Source organism: Lycorma delicatula, chromosome 1, assembly GCF_047948215.1.
Source record: "Lycorma delicatula isolate Av1 chromosome 1, ASM4794821v1, whole genome shotgun sequence".
In the NCBI taxonomy this organism is placed as follows: Eukaryota; Metazoa; Arthropoda; class Insecta; order Hemiptera; family Fulgoridae; genus Lycorma; species Lycorma delicatula.
Window position 1 is genome coordinate 260121149 of NC_134455.1, and position 20295 is coordinate 260141443.

Here is a 20295-nt window from a genome sequence, read left to right on the forward strand (position 1 = left end):
TATCAGTAAACTAATAAATCTGAAGAAAAATTTTATTTTATAACTGTTGCTGTACACTTTACATTCTGAATAGAAGTGCACACTCTACATGACCCTTATACAACTTCATTTAATAATCTATAAAATATAAAATTATAAATTATTTTTCTCTGTGTATTATATATCATTTGTTTTTATAAAAATGGAAAAAATATCTCTTTCTAAGAAAAATAATTCAACTGTTGATAGAAATGTTCATACACTACTGTAAATAGAATTACCAGAATGTTACTTTTAACAAAAACCAAAAGGTTTTATATTTAGTTAATAATGACTTTCTTTATTTTCTTTAGGTCATTGATCAACAAACTAGCACCATTAATGACAACTTATTGGCCAATATAAAAGTATCTTTATTACGATTTATCCTTAATTAGTGTAAAATCATTAAACAATAACAGTAAATCATAAAAATAATGCTACCCAAAAATGCACTTAAAAATTGAAAATGATTTTACATAAAATAAAAAAAAACAACATAATAAAACTGTTCAATAACTGACACTACAAAAAGTATAAATACTAGACAAATTGTGTAACTTCTCTTTCTGAGGTCCTAAAAGGTACAAAAAGGAATGAGAAATAGCTTCATAAAAAATGAACAAAAATACACTTTTGCACTATCCATACATTCTTATTATAGTAGTTTTATTTTACACTATATATGTACATTATGATGTAAAATTTCTTCTACATAAACTCACTTTCTTTCATTTTGGATTAGGCAGGATCAGCAAAACTGACTTCACCAAACTGCAAATTCAACGTTTAGATTTACTTGCTGCTAATTGTCAAGAAACAAAATGCCTCACATTAATTCACACTGAGAATGCATTAGATGTACAAGTCTTTCTTCACTCAGCAATGTTCTAACAGGGTCTGAACCACAACCACAATACTCTAATTCAGGATGAAGAGATCAAGTAATAAGAAAAGTGATTGAGAGTGAGGAAAATGACCTAACCAACACAGAAACTGAAGCAAGTGATAAACAAATGCCAATTTGTACATTGGCTTATAAACTAAGTTTATTTGCTCAAGTACAATGAAATTATTTACATAATTATTGACAGCATCTTGCCCATAAAGCTAATTTATTATAAAAAATCTAATTTAAAAAAAAAATTATATTATCAAGAAATTAACATTTGGTGCGTACTAATAGATCTGGTTTAAGTATCTTTTAATATCGTTTAGCAGTAAAATATTTAAAATACTAAGTTATATGACACTTTTGATAATTGAATATGTTTAAGTTAATTTTATTTAAATAAAACTATTAAAAGAGAACAATAAAACTTACCTGCTTTATTAACTACGATAATAAGTCGCTTTTTGCCTGATTCTCTAATAGACTGTTCAACTTGATCACACCTTGTACCTTGAGGGTCTCTAGCATCAACTACCTGTAATATTACATCAGCTGCTTCCACAACCTATGATAAGTAAAAAACCAGCTTTAAAAAGAAGTAAATTATTACTCTATTTTTTAAATAAGTAAATATTTTTTTTATTTTTAAGCAGCCAATTTTTTCATTAACTTTATGATTACATTATTAGAATAACAGCAAGTCAAATTAATGTCTTCCAATAAAGCAAAACCTGGAAAAAGCTATTAATATGCTTTCAAATAGAAATATGTACATTAATTCTTAAGATTGATTAAATGAACATCAAATTTATTACAGAACTTCATAGAAGTAATTACTGAACAGAGTAAACTAATAAATCTGAAGAAAAAATTAATTTTATAACTATTACTGTACAATCTACATTCTGAATAGAAGTGCACACTACATGATCCTTATACAACTTCATTTAACAATCTATAAAATTATAAATTATTTTTCTCTATGTAATATATAACATTTGTTTTTATAACAGTGGAAAAATACCTCTCTTTTAAAAAAAAATAATATAACTGTTGATAGAAATGTTCATACACTATTGTTAATAGAAATAACAGAATGTTACTTTTAACAAAAACCAAAAGATTCTTTAGTTAATATTGACTTCCTTTATTTTCTTGCAAAGTATTAAAGAAAATAAAGAAGCATGATTTTATTTATTTAATAAATATATTAAATTTTGAATAACAGTAACATAAAAACCCAGTGAAATGTAATTAAAAAAAAAAAATGTACAACTGCGTAGGAAATTCTTTTTATTTCCATTAATTTTTTTCACTAAAAAGAATACGTTACACAGAATTTTTAAATACTTTCTGAGCAACATCAGCTTACATTTAACAAAACATTTTAAACTCTTTTCTCAGTATCTATTACGATGTTGCCATTGTTTGAAATATTAAAAAGAAATATAAGTTAGTTTTTAATCATTTTTTGATGATAAAATACAAGGAAAAACTTTTAAGAAAACATTTGGTAAATAAACCACTTATATCTTCTATTTTGGTGGTTTAATTATTCTTCTTAATATTGAATATTTCAGCAGAGAAAAAATTTAATATACTACATATAGAAATCATCAGCATCAGGAAAACTGTTCTAGGCAGGTCCCTTACATCTTATCTGTCACCATTTTAATCAATTTCCAGCAACAAAAGTAATTCAATAATTATACCATTTTTCCTGTCAAATTCTTCCTTCTTTTGTGTTTATACTAACTGAAATATCTATTTTGACCATCCCTGAATCCATTATGACTAGTTTCAGTGTGATGACTGTATATATGTATATATCTCACACAACTCAAAAATAGCCATAGGCTGTTGAAATTTTAGATTTAGTACTGTTGTAACATCTAGTTGTGCACCTCCCTTTTTGACTGCAATTGACTAAACCAAAAGTGTCCTAAAAGCCCAAAATCCAAAAAAAAATTTGATTTTGAACTGTAATATGCAATAAGCCATTGAGAGATTTTTAACGATTTATCATACGTGGTACTTATTTTCATTGGCTCCAGATTTATAGCCAAATGAAATTTTAATTAATTAAATATTTGGACCTTAGAGTGGGAAGGTACATCGGTTCGACCGGACTTCATCTCCTTTTTTTTTTAATTTAAATATATTGATTAATAATTATTAACCTGATTCTAAAAAAAAAATTATGATAATAATTCAATAATAACAATAATATTTAGCTTCTATGTTGTTGAAGTTGACGTATTAAATTTTTAAAATTATTAATATAAGTCATAATTTAATGATAACTTAACCAGTACCAGAAACCTAATACAATTTTGATTTAAAAATACTTATAAAATTACCCAAACTAAAATTTTAATGAGTAGCCTACATTTTTTTTTCAAGAATTTACTTTTATTTTTATACTGGTTAATTTTGGCAAAACTATGAAAGAAAAAAAAAATTGTAGCAAAATTTTAATTATTCTTCAATGAAATAGCCCGTTTTTGTAGCAATGAAAGTTTATTATTTAGTGTGGCTAATCAACAACAGCTGTAACATCTCTTCTAATAATTCTCTTGAAATAGTGTGAGAATGACCTGTTCATTGTAGTTGTTCAAGTGATGTCAACTTTCTCAGAACTTTGCAGACCAGTACCCACACTTTGTCTTGTTGAAAATTTTGAAATGATGTCTGTGGTCCAGTTGGGTGGAAAAAATGAATCTGTATATCATTCATTTTTCAGCCTAATATCTACCACTTCTCCTATCCACCACTGATTGTCATGCACGCAAGCAATTTTCCTTACGTGAAAGCGGTACAATACTTGACTCAGGAAAGTCTTTTTAGTCCTCTTGGAGTCTAAATAAAGTAAAATCATATAATGCCTTCTGACACAGGAACATACTTGTGGTAGCTTCTAGTAACAACTTTTTCACAGCAGTCAAAATGATTTTTTATAGTTAGTGAAATCTTAGCTACCTCATCTGATTTAATAAAAAAATACTTGATATTTTTCAGCTTGTGATTACAAAATGAATACACTTGATCAACGTTTAGTATCTGACGGGTTTAATGGTCTTTGCCACCTCTCGTTTTGTTTTTCCTCCCACACCATCACAGGCATTTTTCCCCAAGAATGATTCAAAGAAATGCCATTCGGCTTCAAGGTCAACGTCTTTTTTTGTGACTGCACAAACTAGCAATTTTTTTTTATTTTTATACTGACTTGAAGCACCATCAGTAAAATGGATGAGTTTTTTTAATATTCTCATGAACTTCCTTGATATGATCTGTTAAAAGTTTTTGAAAGCAATAAAATGTTGCTGTATTGTACTTCAAGTGATCATTTAAAATACAGACACTTTTGTGTTGTAATACATCATTTTCCTTAAAATAGAACACAAAAAGGTGAACTGCTTTGTATCTTATCTTGAACAAGAAATGAACAATTTTCTGCAAAGTCTCCCAACACCAAACATTCTTCTAAACCTAATTTTAATTTTTTTCTTCTTGAAAAACCAAGCTTGAGAGCTTGACACAAAATAGTGAGTTCCAGCTTTTCCAATGTTTCCACTAATGATCTGAAAACTCGTCTTTGGTCTGAAGAACAGTAATCATCTCCGCCTTATCAAACTGTTTGTACATTATTCTATCTGGTAACACATCATACTCTTCAGAAAGGTTGAGCATCAAACACTACCTGCTTACCTACACTTACCTGGTGCACACAATTATCATACAGCTGTAGTTCCTTGTCACAATTAAATATGTCTACTAAATCCTTATAATTAACATTATGTCTAGGACCATCAATCATGAGTTTGATGTTCTGGTGGTGGGGGCAGACACAAAGAATATGAATCCTGGACGCACCAGTCAAGATACCCCATTTTGGATGGAGTTCCCAGAACTTTGATCTTCCAATTTTTTTCTCAGGGTTTTCACTTTTACAGGAAACATACAATGCATTTAAGTTTATCAGAACAAGCCGCTTTTGCTTATGCACTTTGACATCATCAACACACGTGCTAACACAACCCTTTTTACTAGGACATAGCCTTCTATTATTTTTAATTATATCGTTACTATTTTTAATTATATCGTTACTTCAAAAATTAATTTAAATGTCAGGAAAAGATTTTTGAAAGTGTATGTTTGGAGTGTCGCTTTATATGGAAGTGAAACTTGGACAATCGGAGTATCTGAGAAGAAAAGGTTAGAGGCTTTTGAAATGTGGTGCTATAGGAGAATGTTAAAAATCAGATGGGTGGATAAAGTGACAAATGAGGAGGTATTGCGGCAAATAGATGAAGAAAGAAGCATTTGGAAAAATATAGTTAAAAGAAGAGACAGACTTATAGGCCACATACTAAGGCATCCTGGAATAGTCGCTTTAATTTTGGAAGGACAGGTAGAAGGGAAAAATTGTGTAGGCAGGCCACGTTTGGAATATGTAAAACAAATTGTTAGTGATGTAGGATGTAGAGGGTATACGGAAATGAAACGACTAGCACTAGATAGGGCTCTTGGAGAGCTGCATCAAACCAGTCAAATGACTGAAGACAAAAAAAAAAAATATCGTTACTAATTCCTGTTTTATGTCTTCTACCTAACTCCGATTGAATGCCTTGCTCATTAACTAATTCTCTAATAAGTGTAACCGAACGGCCCAACACATTGAACACTGACATTATTTTAGATCTGGTCCACAATTGGGGAAGTAAACTGATAATTTAAACCTTATCTTCTTTAGAAGCAAGAAAAAATATTTATTTTAGTTTTAAAATAAGATCATCATATTCATGTGAAGAAGATTGAGCTGGATTTTCATTTTCAGAAACTTTTGAGTCAAAACACAGTTCGAGATTGTTTTTTAATATTTCAGATACCTTATTTATTTTAAATTTTAATGCTGATGACTGGGCTTTGATCTGTGCTTAATTTTTTCAATTTTGATGAAAGTGATAAACCCAAAATGCTACAAGCAGCATCCAATCGTTCAAGACTGTAATGTTGGGCAATGTATTGGCTCTTGGTCTTTGCATTTATATAGTTTTTTGTTTGCTGAGAAAAAATACTTTTGAAACAGTTAACACAAAGAGACTTTCCAGGAATTAAATTTAAATTTGGAAAAATGGATTCTTTAAGAGCTTGCTCTACTGCTATTTGTCTTTAAGTTTTTCTTAACTGTTTTTTTCTTATGAGTTCTCAAAGGGCCACAACAGAACTGTCCATACAGGTGACTGAATTTTGACAAAAATTTTTTTTCATGATATTTACAAAATCTAATGACATTTGAATTAAGACATAAAAAAATAAGTTTTGGTTTTCAACACTAAATTCACAAACTTTAATGAGTTCTCTTGGCACTACACTATACACCACTGTTTTATGATACTTTCCATTCACATAAATTTCTATGGAACATTGTTCTTCCATTGTTTTATGTGAAATTACTTGAAGATAATGTAAAAATTTAACTGATTTTAAAATTTGCAAATATAATATTAAGTAAAACTTATTTATTTAATAAACACTTCCAAACACAGGATGCAATTTGAGACACTCTGTTAAGATGTGAACAGGCCACTGACTAATGTCAGACTGACCAGTCTGTAACTGCAAAGCTAAATGATAATGCAACACACATAAATAAGCATGTGGCAACATGAATTTTCCTGTTGACTGGAAATGAGTACAAGCACCTGTTATAACATGAAAACTCAGTTGAATGGTTCAATAATTGATATAAAAATATTAAAATGTCAAGAAGATAAGAAACCTCCTTGGAGCACTTATTTAGTGAGTCAAAATGGTATTTCTTTTAACAGGATTTTCATGATTTTTAAGGAGTTATAACTTTTTTATTAGTACAATACACAAGAAACGTTTTTATTGGCCATAAACATCTACAAAACACTGCAAGTTGTGCAAATTTGAGATTTTATCACCAGTCCCATCAGAGTTATTTGAAACCAAAATTTGAATTTTTTTTAAAAATAGTTTTTAAAAATTCATAAAAATTTAGGGGTGAGTATATCCCCATAAATATTATTTATTGTTAAACTACTAACATATACCTACAAATAAAAAAATAATTGAAATTGTGTATGCCATCTCTGCCTCCTGAAAAAAATTACCAATAGTGATATTTCACTGTTTTTCATGTTCAACTTTATTGGTTATTTTCTCATAGAAAGAAGAAAGATAGGTAAATAAACCACAAGACCAATCTTTTATCTTGAGGAAACATGATTAAATTTCTTTTTGTTTCAAACTTCCAGGACCAATAGTTTTTTAGTAATGATTTTTCCATAAAACCTTACAGTCACAAAAATAGGTGTGCACACTGTAATAAAAATGGCCACCACAGGTAAACTGCTTAAATAATTTTATTTTAAATAGTTGTTAAGGTTGTGAGACATGTAGGAAACAAGTAGGAAAGTTTAAATATTTTTGAATTGGTCAAGCAACCACTCTTAGGTGACTTCAAATGGATTGACCCAAAAGTTTATTTATTACCTTTTTAAACTCTTTGTAAAAAGCCTTTGTAGAACTATTTTTTTTATTTTCAAATTTTTTTAATTCTTCATTGTCAGATCCTTTATCAAAATTTTTATGTAAATTCTCCTTCATCTTTGCATCTTCCATTAAACCCTCTAATGTACTTTTTCTCTCTGCAGCCTTCCTAGCTTCTTTCTCTGCTTTCAACAAGTCTTTCTTCTTTTTTCTTTCAAGTTCCTGCCTTTCCTTTGCCTCAGCTACTTCTTTAAGAATTTCTTCTTTAAAAGGACAAATATTTGGTACTACAATCATTTTGTTCTTCTTACCTGAAACAAACATAAATATCTTTAATGTATTATGTTATTCAATTTTAAAATCAATATAAAGAAAGCACATTACCAGTTTTTCAATACTACCTTTTCTCTTGATTTATTTTTATATAGGACTCACATTATAAAATACAGCAAATGTTATTTTTATGGGATTTGATAAGAGGCACTAAATAATTGAAAAACAGAATCTTCACATAAAAAAGTCACTAGCATTTTAACTGTTTTAATTAAAAATTATCAACTATTTATTCTGATATAATTTTTTTCTGCAATGATTTGATTAACAGACAAAGATGAAGACATGAATAAAACAAAACTACACACACACACACACACACACACACACACACACACACACACACACACACACACACACACACACACACACACACACACACACATACACACACACACACATACACACACACACACACACACACATACACACACACACACACACACACACACACACACACACACACACACACACACACAATTATCACTCAATCATTAAACCCAAATATGACGGTAACCTAGTATGTAAAATCTTCTTAACCTGTTTCCTAGTGTTACACATCATATGCTTTAGTACATTTTTGTGGCATTTTTAGACATCATTAACAATATTATTCTAATCTTGAATGCTAAAAGCGAGACCTGCTAATATTTATCAGTCAACAAAGTTGTATCTGTCAACATTCTTATAAAAAAATATTATTTAAAGTGAATATTCAGTGGTATTCATGAAATATGATGAATCATAAACTATAGTCATCAATATAATGTATGTTGTTAACATGTATTATCACAACAATTGAAACCACCACTTAAAATACTACTTTAAAGTTTTCTATGTGTTTGTTTACTTTCCAGTCTAGGAACTGCTATCATAATTCAAGCATTAAACATTTTTGATTACTGAAGATAACCTAACAATGTGCAGCACACCAATCCACTCAAAAACCTCTTTACCAATTTAACCCATATGTCTTCTCAAGGTGAAACAGAGGAGCAAAAAACCATTAGTATTGAAAAGGCAGAAAATTAAGTTTTTGTCATAAAATAAATCATTGGTACAACTGTAGTTAAGCACCAACTGTAGTAAGGAATACTTCAGATCTTCAGGAGGAGATTTCTCCTCCTACTATTATTAATAGTGAATAAGTAATAAATAATGGTGTAATACAATATAAACAAATCTAAAGATACAAATAACATAACAGTGTAAATAATAATTAAAGTGATGTAACATAATACTATCTCTTCTTTTTCTGTTTAGCCTCTGGAACCACTGTAATGTATTACTTCAAAGGATGAATATGGATGAGACGAATGAAAGTAAATGAAGTGTAGGCTTAGGAATTATCAAGTAGATATACAAAAAGAGCTATGCTAAATAAATTGGGAAACAACAAAGCATCACGAATAAGTATATCTAAATTAAAAAAAGAAGATGTCCATTTAGATCTTAAACAATCAAAATCGGCAAAATAATAAGAAACAATAATAAAAGAGAAGAAAAATAATATTATTAATGAAGAAACAATTGTAACTGTAATAATTACTTAATACAAAAACAATATTTAGGAAATACTACGGTAAATTTTTTACTTTGTACAAAAATTGATCAGAAAAAAGATGATAAGAAGCGTTGTTTTAGACAGTTTCAATTGAAATCATTACGTTGGCTTAAAAACCATTGAAACCTGTAAATTATACTAATTTCTCTCTCTCTTTCTTTTTCTGTTTAGCCTCTGAAACCATGTAAAGATATTACTTAAGAGGATGAATGAGGATGATATCTATGAATGTAAGTGAAGTATTGTCTTGTATAGTCTCAGTTCGACCATTTCTGAGATGTGTGGTTAATTGAAACCCAACCACCAAAGAACACCGGTATCCACGATCTAGTATTCAAATATAAAGGTAACTGCCTTTACTAGGATTTGAACTATCGACTTCAAAATCAGCTGATTTGCAAAGATGAATTCACCAATAGACCACTAGGTGGGTTAAATTAGACTACTCACTAACATCAAATTCACATCCCTTATATAACATTGGTTAAGATGTAATTTATCTAAAGAAACATAGAATCAGCATAAATTAATCAAAATTATATCCCTTCCCATGAACAAAATTTAAAGGAGATGATAATTATTTAATGTTCTTGTTAGAAAATTTTATAAAAACATTTTTAATAAGTTTAAAATTCTAAAAGACTATTAATTACTGGTTTATTTCACTATTCAACAACGAAGTTACTGAACATTGCTGATAAAAAATTCTACCAACTGTTTTATTCCTCTTTATAAATAGTATTTTCAGAAAATCTTATTTAATCTAATTCTGTGATTTTTTTTAGGCAACGTAATCCTACAAAATTCAAGATCTTCTGGTAGTTATGTTGTATTCTGTACTTATAATCACCGAAATGCTCTACTTTTGCTTTCTTTTAATTTTCTTTACACATTTTAAATTGCAATTAATGTCTTTACAAATTATATCTTTAGCATTTCCAGAGACAGAGACCAACTTTCTAAATGCAGACGTAAAAAGTTATAGTTTCAAGTTTTAAAATTTTTTTACCTTGTTATATGTAAGGCAGTATACAATTTTTGTCTATGATTATTTGAATCTTTTTCTGTATTACTAAAGGCTCTATAATGGACTTTTCCCTAAGAAATTTCAAGACATAATGGCCATTAATAGATTGGTTTATGGAGATAAAATTCCAATTTAGTATATTACAACAAAATAAAAGAAACAAAAAATAAAGAAGAAATAAAAAAAAATAAAGAAGCATACAGGGCACATTACAAACACAATCCTATAAAAATCAAACATTGTCTAAAAAAAAGTTACAGAATTACCTAACTAGAATTTTTTTTTTAAATCCATAAAAAACAGAGATTAAATATTGGAAGCTTACTTTATCAACAATGATATGAAGCTTTTAAGTACTTTAAAAAACTGTTTCTTAAACTTCAGTAAATACAATTAGCATTTAACATACAACAATGTTAATATTCAGAAATTAGTACTAACAAAAAGCACCAGTCAGTTACGGACTCTATGAGTGTATCAACAAACTTGGATTGGTTTGTAAAAGTTGATGCTCTTTCCAATAAACACCCTGATCAACATTGCAAACGGAAAATTTTATTTAGTCAATGAACAAATAGACTCAAACAGTGTTTCCACATTTTGAATCATTCTGGAAATTTTCTTTCTTAAGGGAGTTAAGAACTCTCTCCATATTTACCTGGATGTCTTCAACTGAGTCAAATCAGTTCCCTTTCAGGAAAAATCTCAATTTAGGTAGAAGTTGGCAGAACTAAATATGGAGGGGGGGTTGTGGAATTACAGGAAATTGAAATTTGGCCAAAAATTTTGTGATCAAGAATGCATGATGAGCTGGTGTATTATCATGGTGAAGGACCCAAATCTAGTTTCACCAAAGTGCAGGCCTTTTCTTCCACAAACTTTCATGCAAACACTGAATGACACTTTTATTGTCTTCCTGGATGACTTTCTGGCCCCTAGGGTTAAATTCATGATGCACAATACTCGTATTATTGAAGAAAACCACCAACATTAACATTGTCCTCACATTCTACTGACTTAGTCATGCTTTTTTTTTACTGTGGTGAATTTAGACCCTTCCACTGCAATGATTATGCCATTGTTTTTGGGTCATATCCATAAGCCCACGACTAGTCTCCTGTAGATACCCTATTTAACAAATCTGGCTCAGTCTCAGTTCAATTAATCAGTTCCTGGGACACTTCATGTTGATGTTATTTCTGCTGGTCTGACAACAATTTCAGAATGAATTTTGCAGACACAAGTCACATGTTCAAATTTTCAGTAAAAGAAAATTGACAAACATGTAGAAACTTAAATTCAGTTCTTTAGTCATCTCCCTAATTGTAAGATTATAGTTAGAGCGCACTAAATCGCCAACTTTCCCCATGTTTTCGTTGGTTTTTGAAGTGAAAGACTGGCTGGACCGGGAGTCATCTTCGACTCATTTGTAGTTATCTTTGAAATCTGTTGAACCAAATGAAAACATTTGACTGGCTCAAAAATTTATTCCCAAAAGCTGTTTTTAAGAGTTCACAAGTCTGAAGCTAATTTCCCGATCTTTAAAGAAAATTTGGTATTAACTCGTTTTGTTATTTAATTCATTTTGCAAAATCAATAATCCAGCAAGAACTGAAAAACAGATCTTCATTAACCAGGATGCCATTCTCTACTGAACAGAGATAACATCATGATCTTTTTGGGGCATTTCAAGGGCAAAATAGGATACTGCTTTCACACTTGCAAGCAAACCTACCCTCTCCTATTGAACAGTGGCAGCACCTGCCTTAAAACTTTTCAATCATACTTTATAAACCAAATTTATACCTATGATTAATGACTTGCTGGTTGATCAACTGAATGCAGCAACTATATATCTAGATATGCTTGTGAGAGGTCAATAGTGAGTCTCTATACACAATCTACAAAAAACTAATATTTGGATGAATGTATTAACAGTTTTTCCAAAAGATTTTTATAAAAAGTATGGCTTTCTTTTTCGTATTGTTTGAATTTGATAACATTTCACAGCTTTTTCTGGAGTTTTTTAAATTCCCGGTTTTTAATGGAAAAATAAACTTTTAAAACCCCAACAAAAATAAAAATTCAGCAGACCTTACAACAGAGATCAATACCTAATCAATGTAAGTATACTACACTGGCTTAATAAGAACTTAATAATAATAATAATAATAATAATCTACCAACAATGTATCTGATCTCCAATTTGAACCCAAAAACCTTAGACAAACATAACTAGTCCATTTGGCATTAAATATTTTCTATTACTATCCAAATAAAGAATTAGAATCTTTATATTTATAAAGCACAAAAGGCACCCTGAGTTATATTATTATTTTGTTATATGAGTATATAATTCAAATTTACATTCACAGTGAATTTCAGACTAAAAGAAAAAATGAACAGCAAAAAAGACCATTCTTTCACAAATATAAAGCCTACCTTTCTTGTTCTTTTTGGCTTCTCTTCTCAGTTTTCGATTATGTTCTCTAACTTTTTTTTCAACCTTATATCTCTGTCTAGCTGGAATTCGTTTACTCTTTTTTTCTGTAATCAATAAAAAAGCTATCAACATGACTTATAAAATTTCAAATTGCAAATTTACACAACACTAATTCACACACTACTCCACTATAATAAAACCACATCAAAATACACACTTAATTCATAACAGTTACACAATACTCAATTCTTTTTGAGCATTACTTCTGGTTAAATTAGTATAAACCAAAATTAAGCAAACTTTCTTATTGTTATAAATCTTCAAAGGACAAAAATAGTTAATTGGATGTCCACTTCAATGTACTGTGGCAGCCTTGGCAAAAATATTAACAATGAACAAAACACTCAAAAAACCTAGTCCTGATAACAAATTAGCATCTGAACAAGTCTTTATAAGTCACAAACTGATAGTTAATTGATTAGAGTATAAAAAACGTGATGCAGACTTTGTCCTTTCAAGGGTAATCGCAGTCCATAAACATAAATTATTTATACTTATCGGCATGTAAAGTTTCTTGGCACTAAAATTAAAAAAAATCATGCTAAACTTTTAACTGTTTCAGTATAAAGTCTACTCAATATTTTTCATTGCTTTAACGTAATAAGCAGCCTCCAGGAGAGAAAATATCATTTCAGTTACATAGTTCATCAATTGATACAAAAAATAAAAATCAATAAACCGCCAGGCATGTTGGTAAAAAGAAATTAATTATTAGTATATTTTAAATGAGTAAAACAATTAAAGTTATAAAAAATACCAAACTTCTAAACTGTCAATCCAGATTTTCCAAATTGCAACACTACCCAGACAATATTAGGAATCAAAACTTGTTCGATAACAAGTTATTACTAATTTAAAGGTATTTATTATTAAATATATTACTAATTCATAATTTAAAATGCAATGTAAATACAAAATAAACCATTACTGATAAATTCTTAATATCATTTTAAAAATGAATAAAACAATTGAATGAACGTTGCCGCGTTAACCAAAGCTTAAAATATAATTCAAACATAACCTATAACGGACCATTGCATACTTTAAGATGACAGTAACGATACGTACATTAAAACGAAACGTGTAACCCAATGCGTAAAATTTAACTTTACTTACTCAGACAGAGTTTAGCCATGTTGCAAAAATTAACAGGAAAAAATAGATAATAACAAAAACGAATAACCTATATAGTAAATCACCATACAACGTCCCACGTGTTTGAAATAATCAGAAGACTAAATACTGCTACCAACATTTGAGGTTAAAAAAAATTACTACAAAACCTAAAATGACATTTTCATATTCACATTAAATAGATTTACTTTCATAAATATATGGAATAATTTATTAAAACATTACGTTATGTTAGGAATGATGTAATTTAATGTCTAATATGGATAACTGTTGTAATTAAACTCATGATAATAAATTAAATCATTCATGTTAAGCTATTTTTTGGGTTACATTTATTTTTTAAATCACTTTTCTTTATCAATTAAATAATGAATCAAAAAATTAGTATAAAAACTTTTATCTCACAAAAGTTTCATTGTTATTCTGCTTCAGGCTATTTCTTTGGTATAGCTCACATTTATTTCAAATGTAAATTTGTCACTTAGCTCAAAATTTCTTCATTTTGAAAACAAAACTTCACAGAACGGCACATAGATGTCTAAACCTATGATGTGCATATAATTTATGGTCAACTTAAAGTGTTGATTACGTTAGGATAAAATACTAACAGATTTATAAGAGGCCCCACATTTGAAACATTGTGATTATTGTAATATTCTAAATCGAGTAGCCTACCAAATTAAGTAATAAATACTGCTCCTTTCATTAGCTAATCAAGCAAATTGAATATGAGCACTTAAGAAAGAAAAAAGTAGCTTTAGGTTGTCTTCTTTTTTTTCCTATGTTCAACAGAAAAGGTGCTGATGAGACAGATTTAAAAAAAAAACATGAATCCCCAAATTGTTGCGCTCTTGATGGTGTTTTATAAACATTAATAGTTTCATAAACTACTAGTTTTATAAACTAATTAATAAATTTTTGATCAAAATATATATGAGTTTTGTATAAAGCCATAAGAGATTCATTCCCACATCTTAGTTAGAAAGATCACTTATAGTTCTTGTAGACAATTTTTATAGGCTTTATTTTTAGTTGATTAGTGTATGATCAGAAAAATATTTTAGTCAAGTGATTAACAAATTTACCAAAATGTTATTATTATTTTAGACCAGATACCATCTAATCACTCCAAATAACATACATGACACACTCTCAATTACTGTGGATTTTGTATGAAGTCATGGTAAACCAAAATTTGTATAGTGAATGAAATGCAGAATATCCAAAGCTATACAGCCATATCAATTATCTGTAAAGAGTGAAAATATTGTGATTTTTCTTGCATTTTGATAATAGATTTATTCATAAAAACATGCCAATCTCTGTGGCAGAAGGGTAGCATTTCAGACGTTCATTTGGAGGTCCCAGTTTTGAATCTCGGTCAGGTATGATATTTTTCATACACTAAAAATTTCCATTCATGCTAAATGATCATAGCAGCCAGTCTCCATGGCACAAGTTATAGGATCTTGGCCTTTCATCCAGAGGAATCCCAGTCAAGCATGGCATTTTCACATGCTACTTGTCATTCTTCTCAATACCTTGACAATACCTAACGGTGGTCCTGGAGGTTAAAAAAAATGTCCATAGTAGTCAATGCCTGTAATCTCACAAAAAAAAAATTGGTTTTTGAGACAAAATGTGTAACCACAAACTTGGTGCATGTTTTATTCAATCACACTTTTTGATTTTTTGGTATAAAGATACTTTCTTTTATATTACAGTGAAACAGAAATAAGGATAGATTTCAAACAAAGATATAATGAATATTTGAAAACCCCCCATACCAACTTTGAATTAACAGCTTCCAACATCTCATAGAAATAAATCACAAAAATATCATTACTGAAACAACCTTGATATTCCATACATACACAAAAAAGCCTAACACATTTGAATATTATAAAACATAATATGAATACATAAAAAACAAAACAATATAGTAATTGAACATGAACAATTCAAATCCAGTAGATATTGATCACTTACTAAATACATGTTTGTCTAATTAAAAAAAAATAAAAGAAAAATTGTTTTTCTTTTATTTTTCAGAAAATCTTTCAGAAGAAAATCAGATTCTTTTCTTCTTTCATAACACGTATTTCATTAACTTTTTATAGGACATGATTATATAATTGAGCAAAGATCAAATGCAAATTGGGGTAGAATTATGGTTTATTTTTTACAGATAGTACGGGTTTAATTTTAACATCCTTCTTTCTAATGACATTTATACAAGATAAACTGATTAGAGTAACTAAAAAAAGTTTGTTTCATTTTTACCGACCAATTTTTTTTTGTCTTCAGTCATTTGACTGGTTTGATGCAGCTCTCCAAGATTCCCTATCTAGTGCTAGTTGTTTCATTTCAGTATACCCTCTACATCCTACATCCCTAACAATTTGTTTTACATATTCCAAACGTGGCCTGCCTACACAATTTTTTCCTTCTACCTGTCCTTCCAATATTCAAGCGACTATTCCAGGATGCCTTAGTATGTGGCCTATAAGTCTGTCTCTTCTTTTAACTATATTTTTCCAAATGATTCTTTCTTCATCTATTTGTTGCAATACCTGTTCATTTGTCACTTTATCCACCCATCTGATTTTTAACATTCTCCTATAGCACCACATTTCAAAAGCTTCTAATCTTTTCTTCTCAGATACTCCGATTATCCAAGTTTCACTTCCATATAAAGCGACACTCCAAACATATACTTTCAAAAATATTTTCCTGACATTTAAATTAATTTTTGATGTAAACAAATTATATTTCTTACTGAAGCCTCGTTTCGCTGGTGCTATTTGGCATTTTATAACGCTCCTGCTTCGTCCATCTTTAGTAATTCTACTTCCCAAATAACAAAATTCTTCTACCTCCATAATCTTTTCTCCTCCTATTTTCACATTCAGTGGTCCATCTTTGTTATTTCTACTACATTTCATTACTTTTGTTTTCTTCTTGTTTATTTTCATGCGATAGTTCTTGCGTAGGACTTCATCTATGCCGTTCATTATTTCTTCTAAATCCTTTTTATTCTCGGCTAGAATTACTATATCATCAGCAAATCGTAGCATCTTTATCTTTTCACCTTGTACTGTTACTCCGAATCTAAATTGTTGTTTAACATCATTAACTGCTAGATCCATGTAAAGATTAAAAAGTAACGAAGATAGGGAACATCCTTGTCGGACTCCCTTTCTTATTACGGCTTCTTTCTTATGTTTTTCAATTGTTACTGTTGCTGTTTGGTTCCTGTACATGTTAGCAATTGTTCTTCTATCTCTGTATTTGTACCCTAATTTTTTTTAAATGCTGAAGATTTTATTCCAGTCTACGTTATCGAATGCCTTTTCTAGGTCTATAAACGCCAAGTATGTTGGTTTGTTTTTCTTTAATCTTCCTTCTACTATTAATCTGAGGCCTAAAATGGCTTCCCTTGGCCCTATACTTTTCCTGAAACTAAATTTATCTTCTCCTAACACTTCTTCCACTCTCCTCTCAATTCTTCTGTATAGAATTCTAGTTAAGATTTTTTATGCATGACTAGTTAAACTAATTGTTCTGTATTCTTCACATTTATCTGCCCCTGCTTTCTTTGGTATCATGACTATAACACTTTTTTTGAAGTCTGACGGAAATTCCCCTTTTTCATAAATATTACACACCAGTTTGTATAATCTATCAATCGCTTCCTCACCTGCACTGCGCAGTAATTCTACAGGTTTTCCGTCTATTCCAGGAGCCTTTCTGCCATTTAAATATTTTAATGCTCTTTTAAATTCAGATCTCAGTATTGTTTCTCCCATTTCATCCTCCTCAACTTCCTCTTCTTCCTCTATAACACCATTTTCTAATTCATTTCCTCCGTATAACTCTTCAATATATTCCACCCATCTATGGACTTTACCTTTCGTATTATATATTGGTGTAACATCTTTGTTTAACACATTATTAGATTTTAATTTATGTACTCCAAAATTTTCCTTAACTTTCCTGTATGCTCCTTCTATTTTACCAATGTTCATTTCTCTTTCCACTTCTGAACACTTTTCTTTAATCCACTCTTCTTTCGCCTGTTTGCACTTCCTGTTTATAGCATTTCTTAATTGCCGATAGTTCCTTTTACTTTCTTCATCACTAGCATTCTTATATTTTCTACGTTCATCCATCAGCTGCAATATATCATCTGAAACCCAAGGTTTTCTACCAGTTCTTTTTGTTCCGCCTAAGTTCGCTTCTGCTGATTTAAGAATTTCCTTTTAACATTCTCCCATTCTTCTTCTACATTTTCTACCTTACCTTTTTTACTCAGACCTCTTGCGATGTCCTCCTCAAAAATCTACTTTACCTCCTCTTCCTCAAGCTTCTCTAAATTCCACCGATTCATCTGACACCTTTTCTTTAGGTTTTTAAACCCCAATCTACATTTCATTATCATATACATTTCATTCATATGGTCGCTATCAATGTCTGCTCCAGGGTAAGTTTTGCAGTCAACGAGTTGGTTTCTAAATCTTTGCTTAACCATGATATAATCTATCTGATACCTTGCAGTATCGCCTGGCTTTTTCCAAGTGTATATTCTTCTATTATGATTTTTAAATTGGGTGTTGGCAATTACTAAATTATACTTTGTGCAAAACTCTATAAGTCGGTCCCCTCTTTCATTCCTTTTGCCCAGCCCGTATTCACCGACTATGTTTCCTTCCTTGCCTTTTCCAATGCTTGCATCCAATCTCCAACTATTATTAAATTTTCATCTCCTTTTATGTGTTTAATTGCTTCATCAATATCTTCATATACACACTCTACCTCATCATCATCATGGGCGCTTGTAGGCATATAGACGTTAACAATCGTTGTCGGTTTAGGTTTTGATTTTATCCTTATTACAATGACTCTATCACTATGCGTTTTGAAATACTCTACTCTCTTCCCTATCTTCTTGTTCATTATGAATCCTACTCCTGCCTGCCCATTATTTGAAGCTGAGTTAATTAATCTAAAATCATTGACCAAAAGTCGCCTTCCTCTTCCCACCGAACCTCACTAATTTCTACTACATCTACATTTATCCTATCCATTTTCCTTTATAAATTTTCTAGCCTACCAACCTTTTTTAAACTTCTAACATTCCACGCTCCGACTTGTAGAATGTTATTTTTTAATTTTCTGGTGACCCCTTCCTTAGTAGTCCCCACCTGGAGATCCAACCGGGGGGACTAGTTTACCTCCGGAATATTTTACCAAGGAAGGCGCCTCCATCATTGTTATATGAAAATGCAGAGACCCACATTTTCTTGGAAAAAAACCAGCTGTAGTTTTCCATTGCTTTCAGCTGCGCAGTACTCAGAGAACTGAGTGATGTTGATATGGCCGTTTAAGTCATTCTGACTCACGCCCCTAACAACTACCGAAAGAGCTGCTGCCCTCTTTTAGGAATCATTCCTTAGTCTGGCTCTCAACAGATATCTCTCCGATATGGTTGCACCTTCGTTCCAGCTACTCTGTATCCCTGAGCACTCAAGCCCACTCACCAACGGCAAGGTCTCATAATTCATAGAGGAGGAAAAAAGAAAAATACCAGCTATATATTAGTTGATGCCAGTTTGAAGACAGCAGCACAAGTCAGTGAGTCACAAGAATTGCTGACAATATTCTAAAGTTATTAAACTTTATTTAAACTATCTGGTTTGGTATATTGATTCAAATAATTCAGAGCAATTTTTCTGTGTAGGTACATAGTTACCTGCGGTGGACATTGTCCTTTATGGTTCTGTCTATCACTCTCCTATAATATGATTTATTCAATCATTTAATTCTATTAAACAATTTGTTTAATTTTTAACTTAATGGTCTGTTAACATCTTGAAGATACCACTGTGTCTCACTGATACTCACATTATTAAAAAATCCAACATAATTAACTGTTTTTTTATAACATTTTCAGTGATATTAAATATAATTAACTAAAATATATCATAATTTTACAAGATTTAATTTGACTTAATTTGTGTTATGTTTAAAATTACTTTAAATTTAGCCCACCATCCTGGGAAATTTACTAAATTCAAATAAATGTAAAAGAAATTTTAACTCTTTACATTCAAGTAAGTGTGTGGGGTTAATTTTTCTATTATTCTACAAACATTTTATCTAGGAAAATTTTATTAATGCAGCTTTCCTAGATGTGTTATTCACACTTGCTCTTTTAACAACATAAAATTGATGATAGCAAAACTCAAAATAGAGCAACGACTTGTATGAGGAGTATAGTAAGAATTGACAGTTAAAAATTACCA

General features: G+C 30.1%; 1 protein-coding gene across 2 annotated transcripts in view; it reads right to left on the reverse strand.

Annotated features, from left to right (window-relative positions):
- Ns1 (Nucleostemin 1) overlaps positions 1-14108 on the reverse strand; it is a 57808-nt gene extending 43700 nt beyond the window's left edge. The window contains exons 1-4 of one of the 2 annotated variants that reach the window (XM_075376452.1): positions 13973-14108; positions 12796-12900; positions 7433-7740; positions 1343-1475 (exon numbers count right to left, since the gene is read on the reverse strand). In XM_075376452.1, coding sequence (XP_075232567.1) covers positions 1343-1475; positions 7433-7740; positions 12796-12900; positions 13973-13991 — 565 coding nt within the window. In that variant the 5' untranslated portion in view covers positions 13992-14108. Of the gene's footprint in view, positions 1-1342; positions 1476-7432; positions 7741-12795; positions 12901-13784; positions 13804-13972 lie in introns of those variants that run through there. The other variant, XM_075376460.1, reaches the window with a different exon arrangement.
- Positions 14109-20295: the final 6187 nt, after the last annotated feature.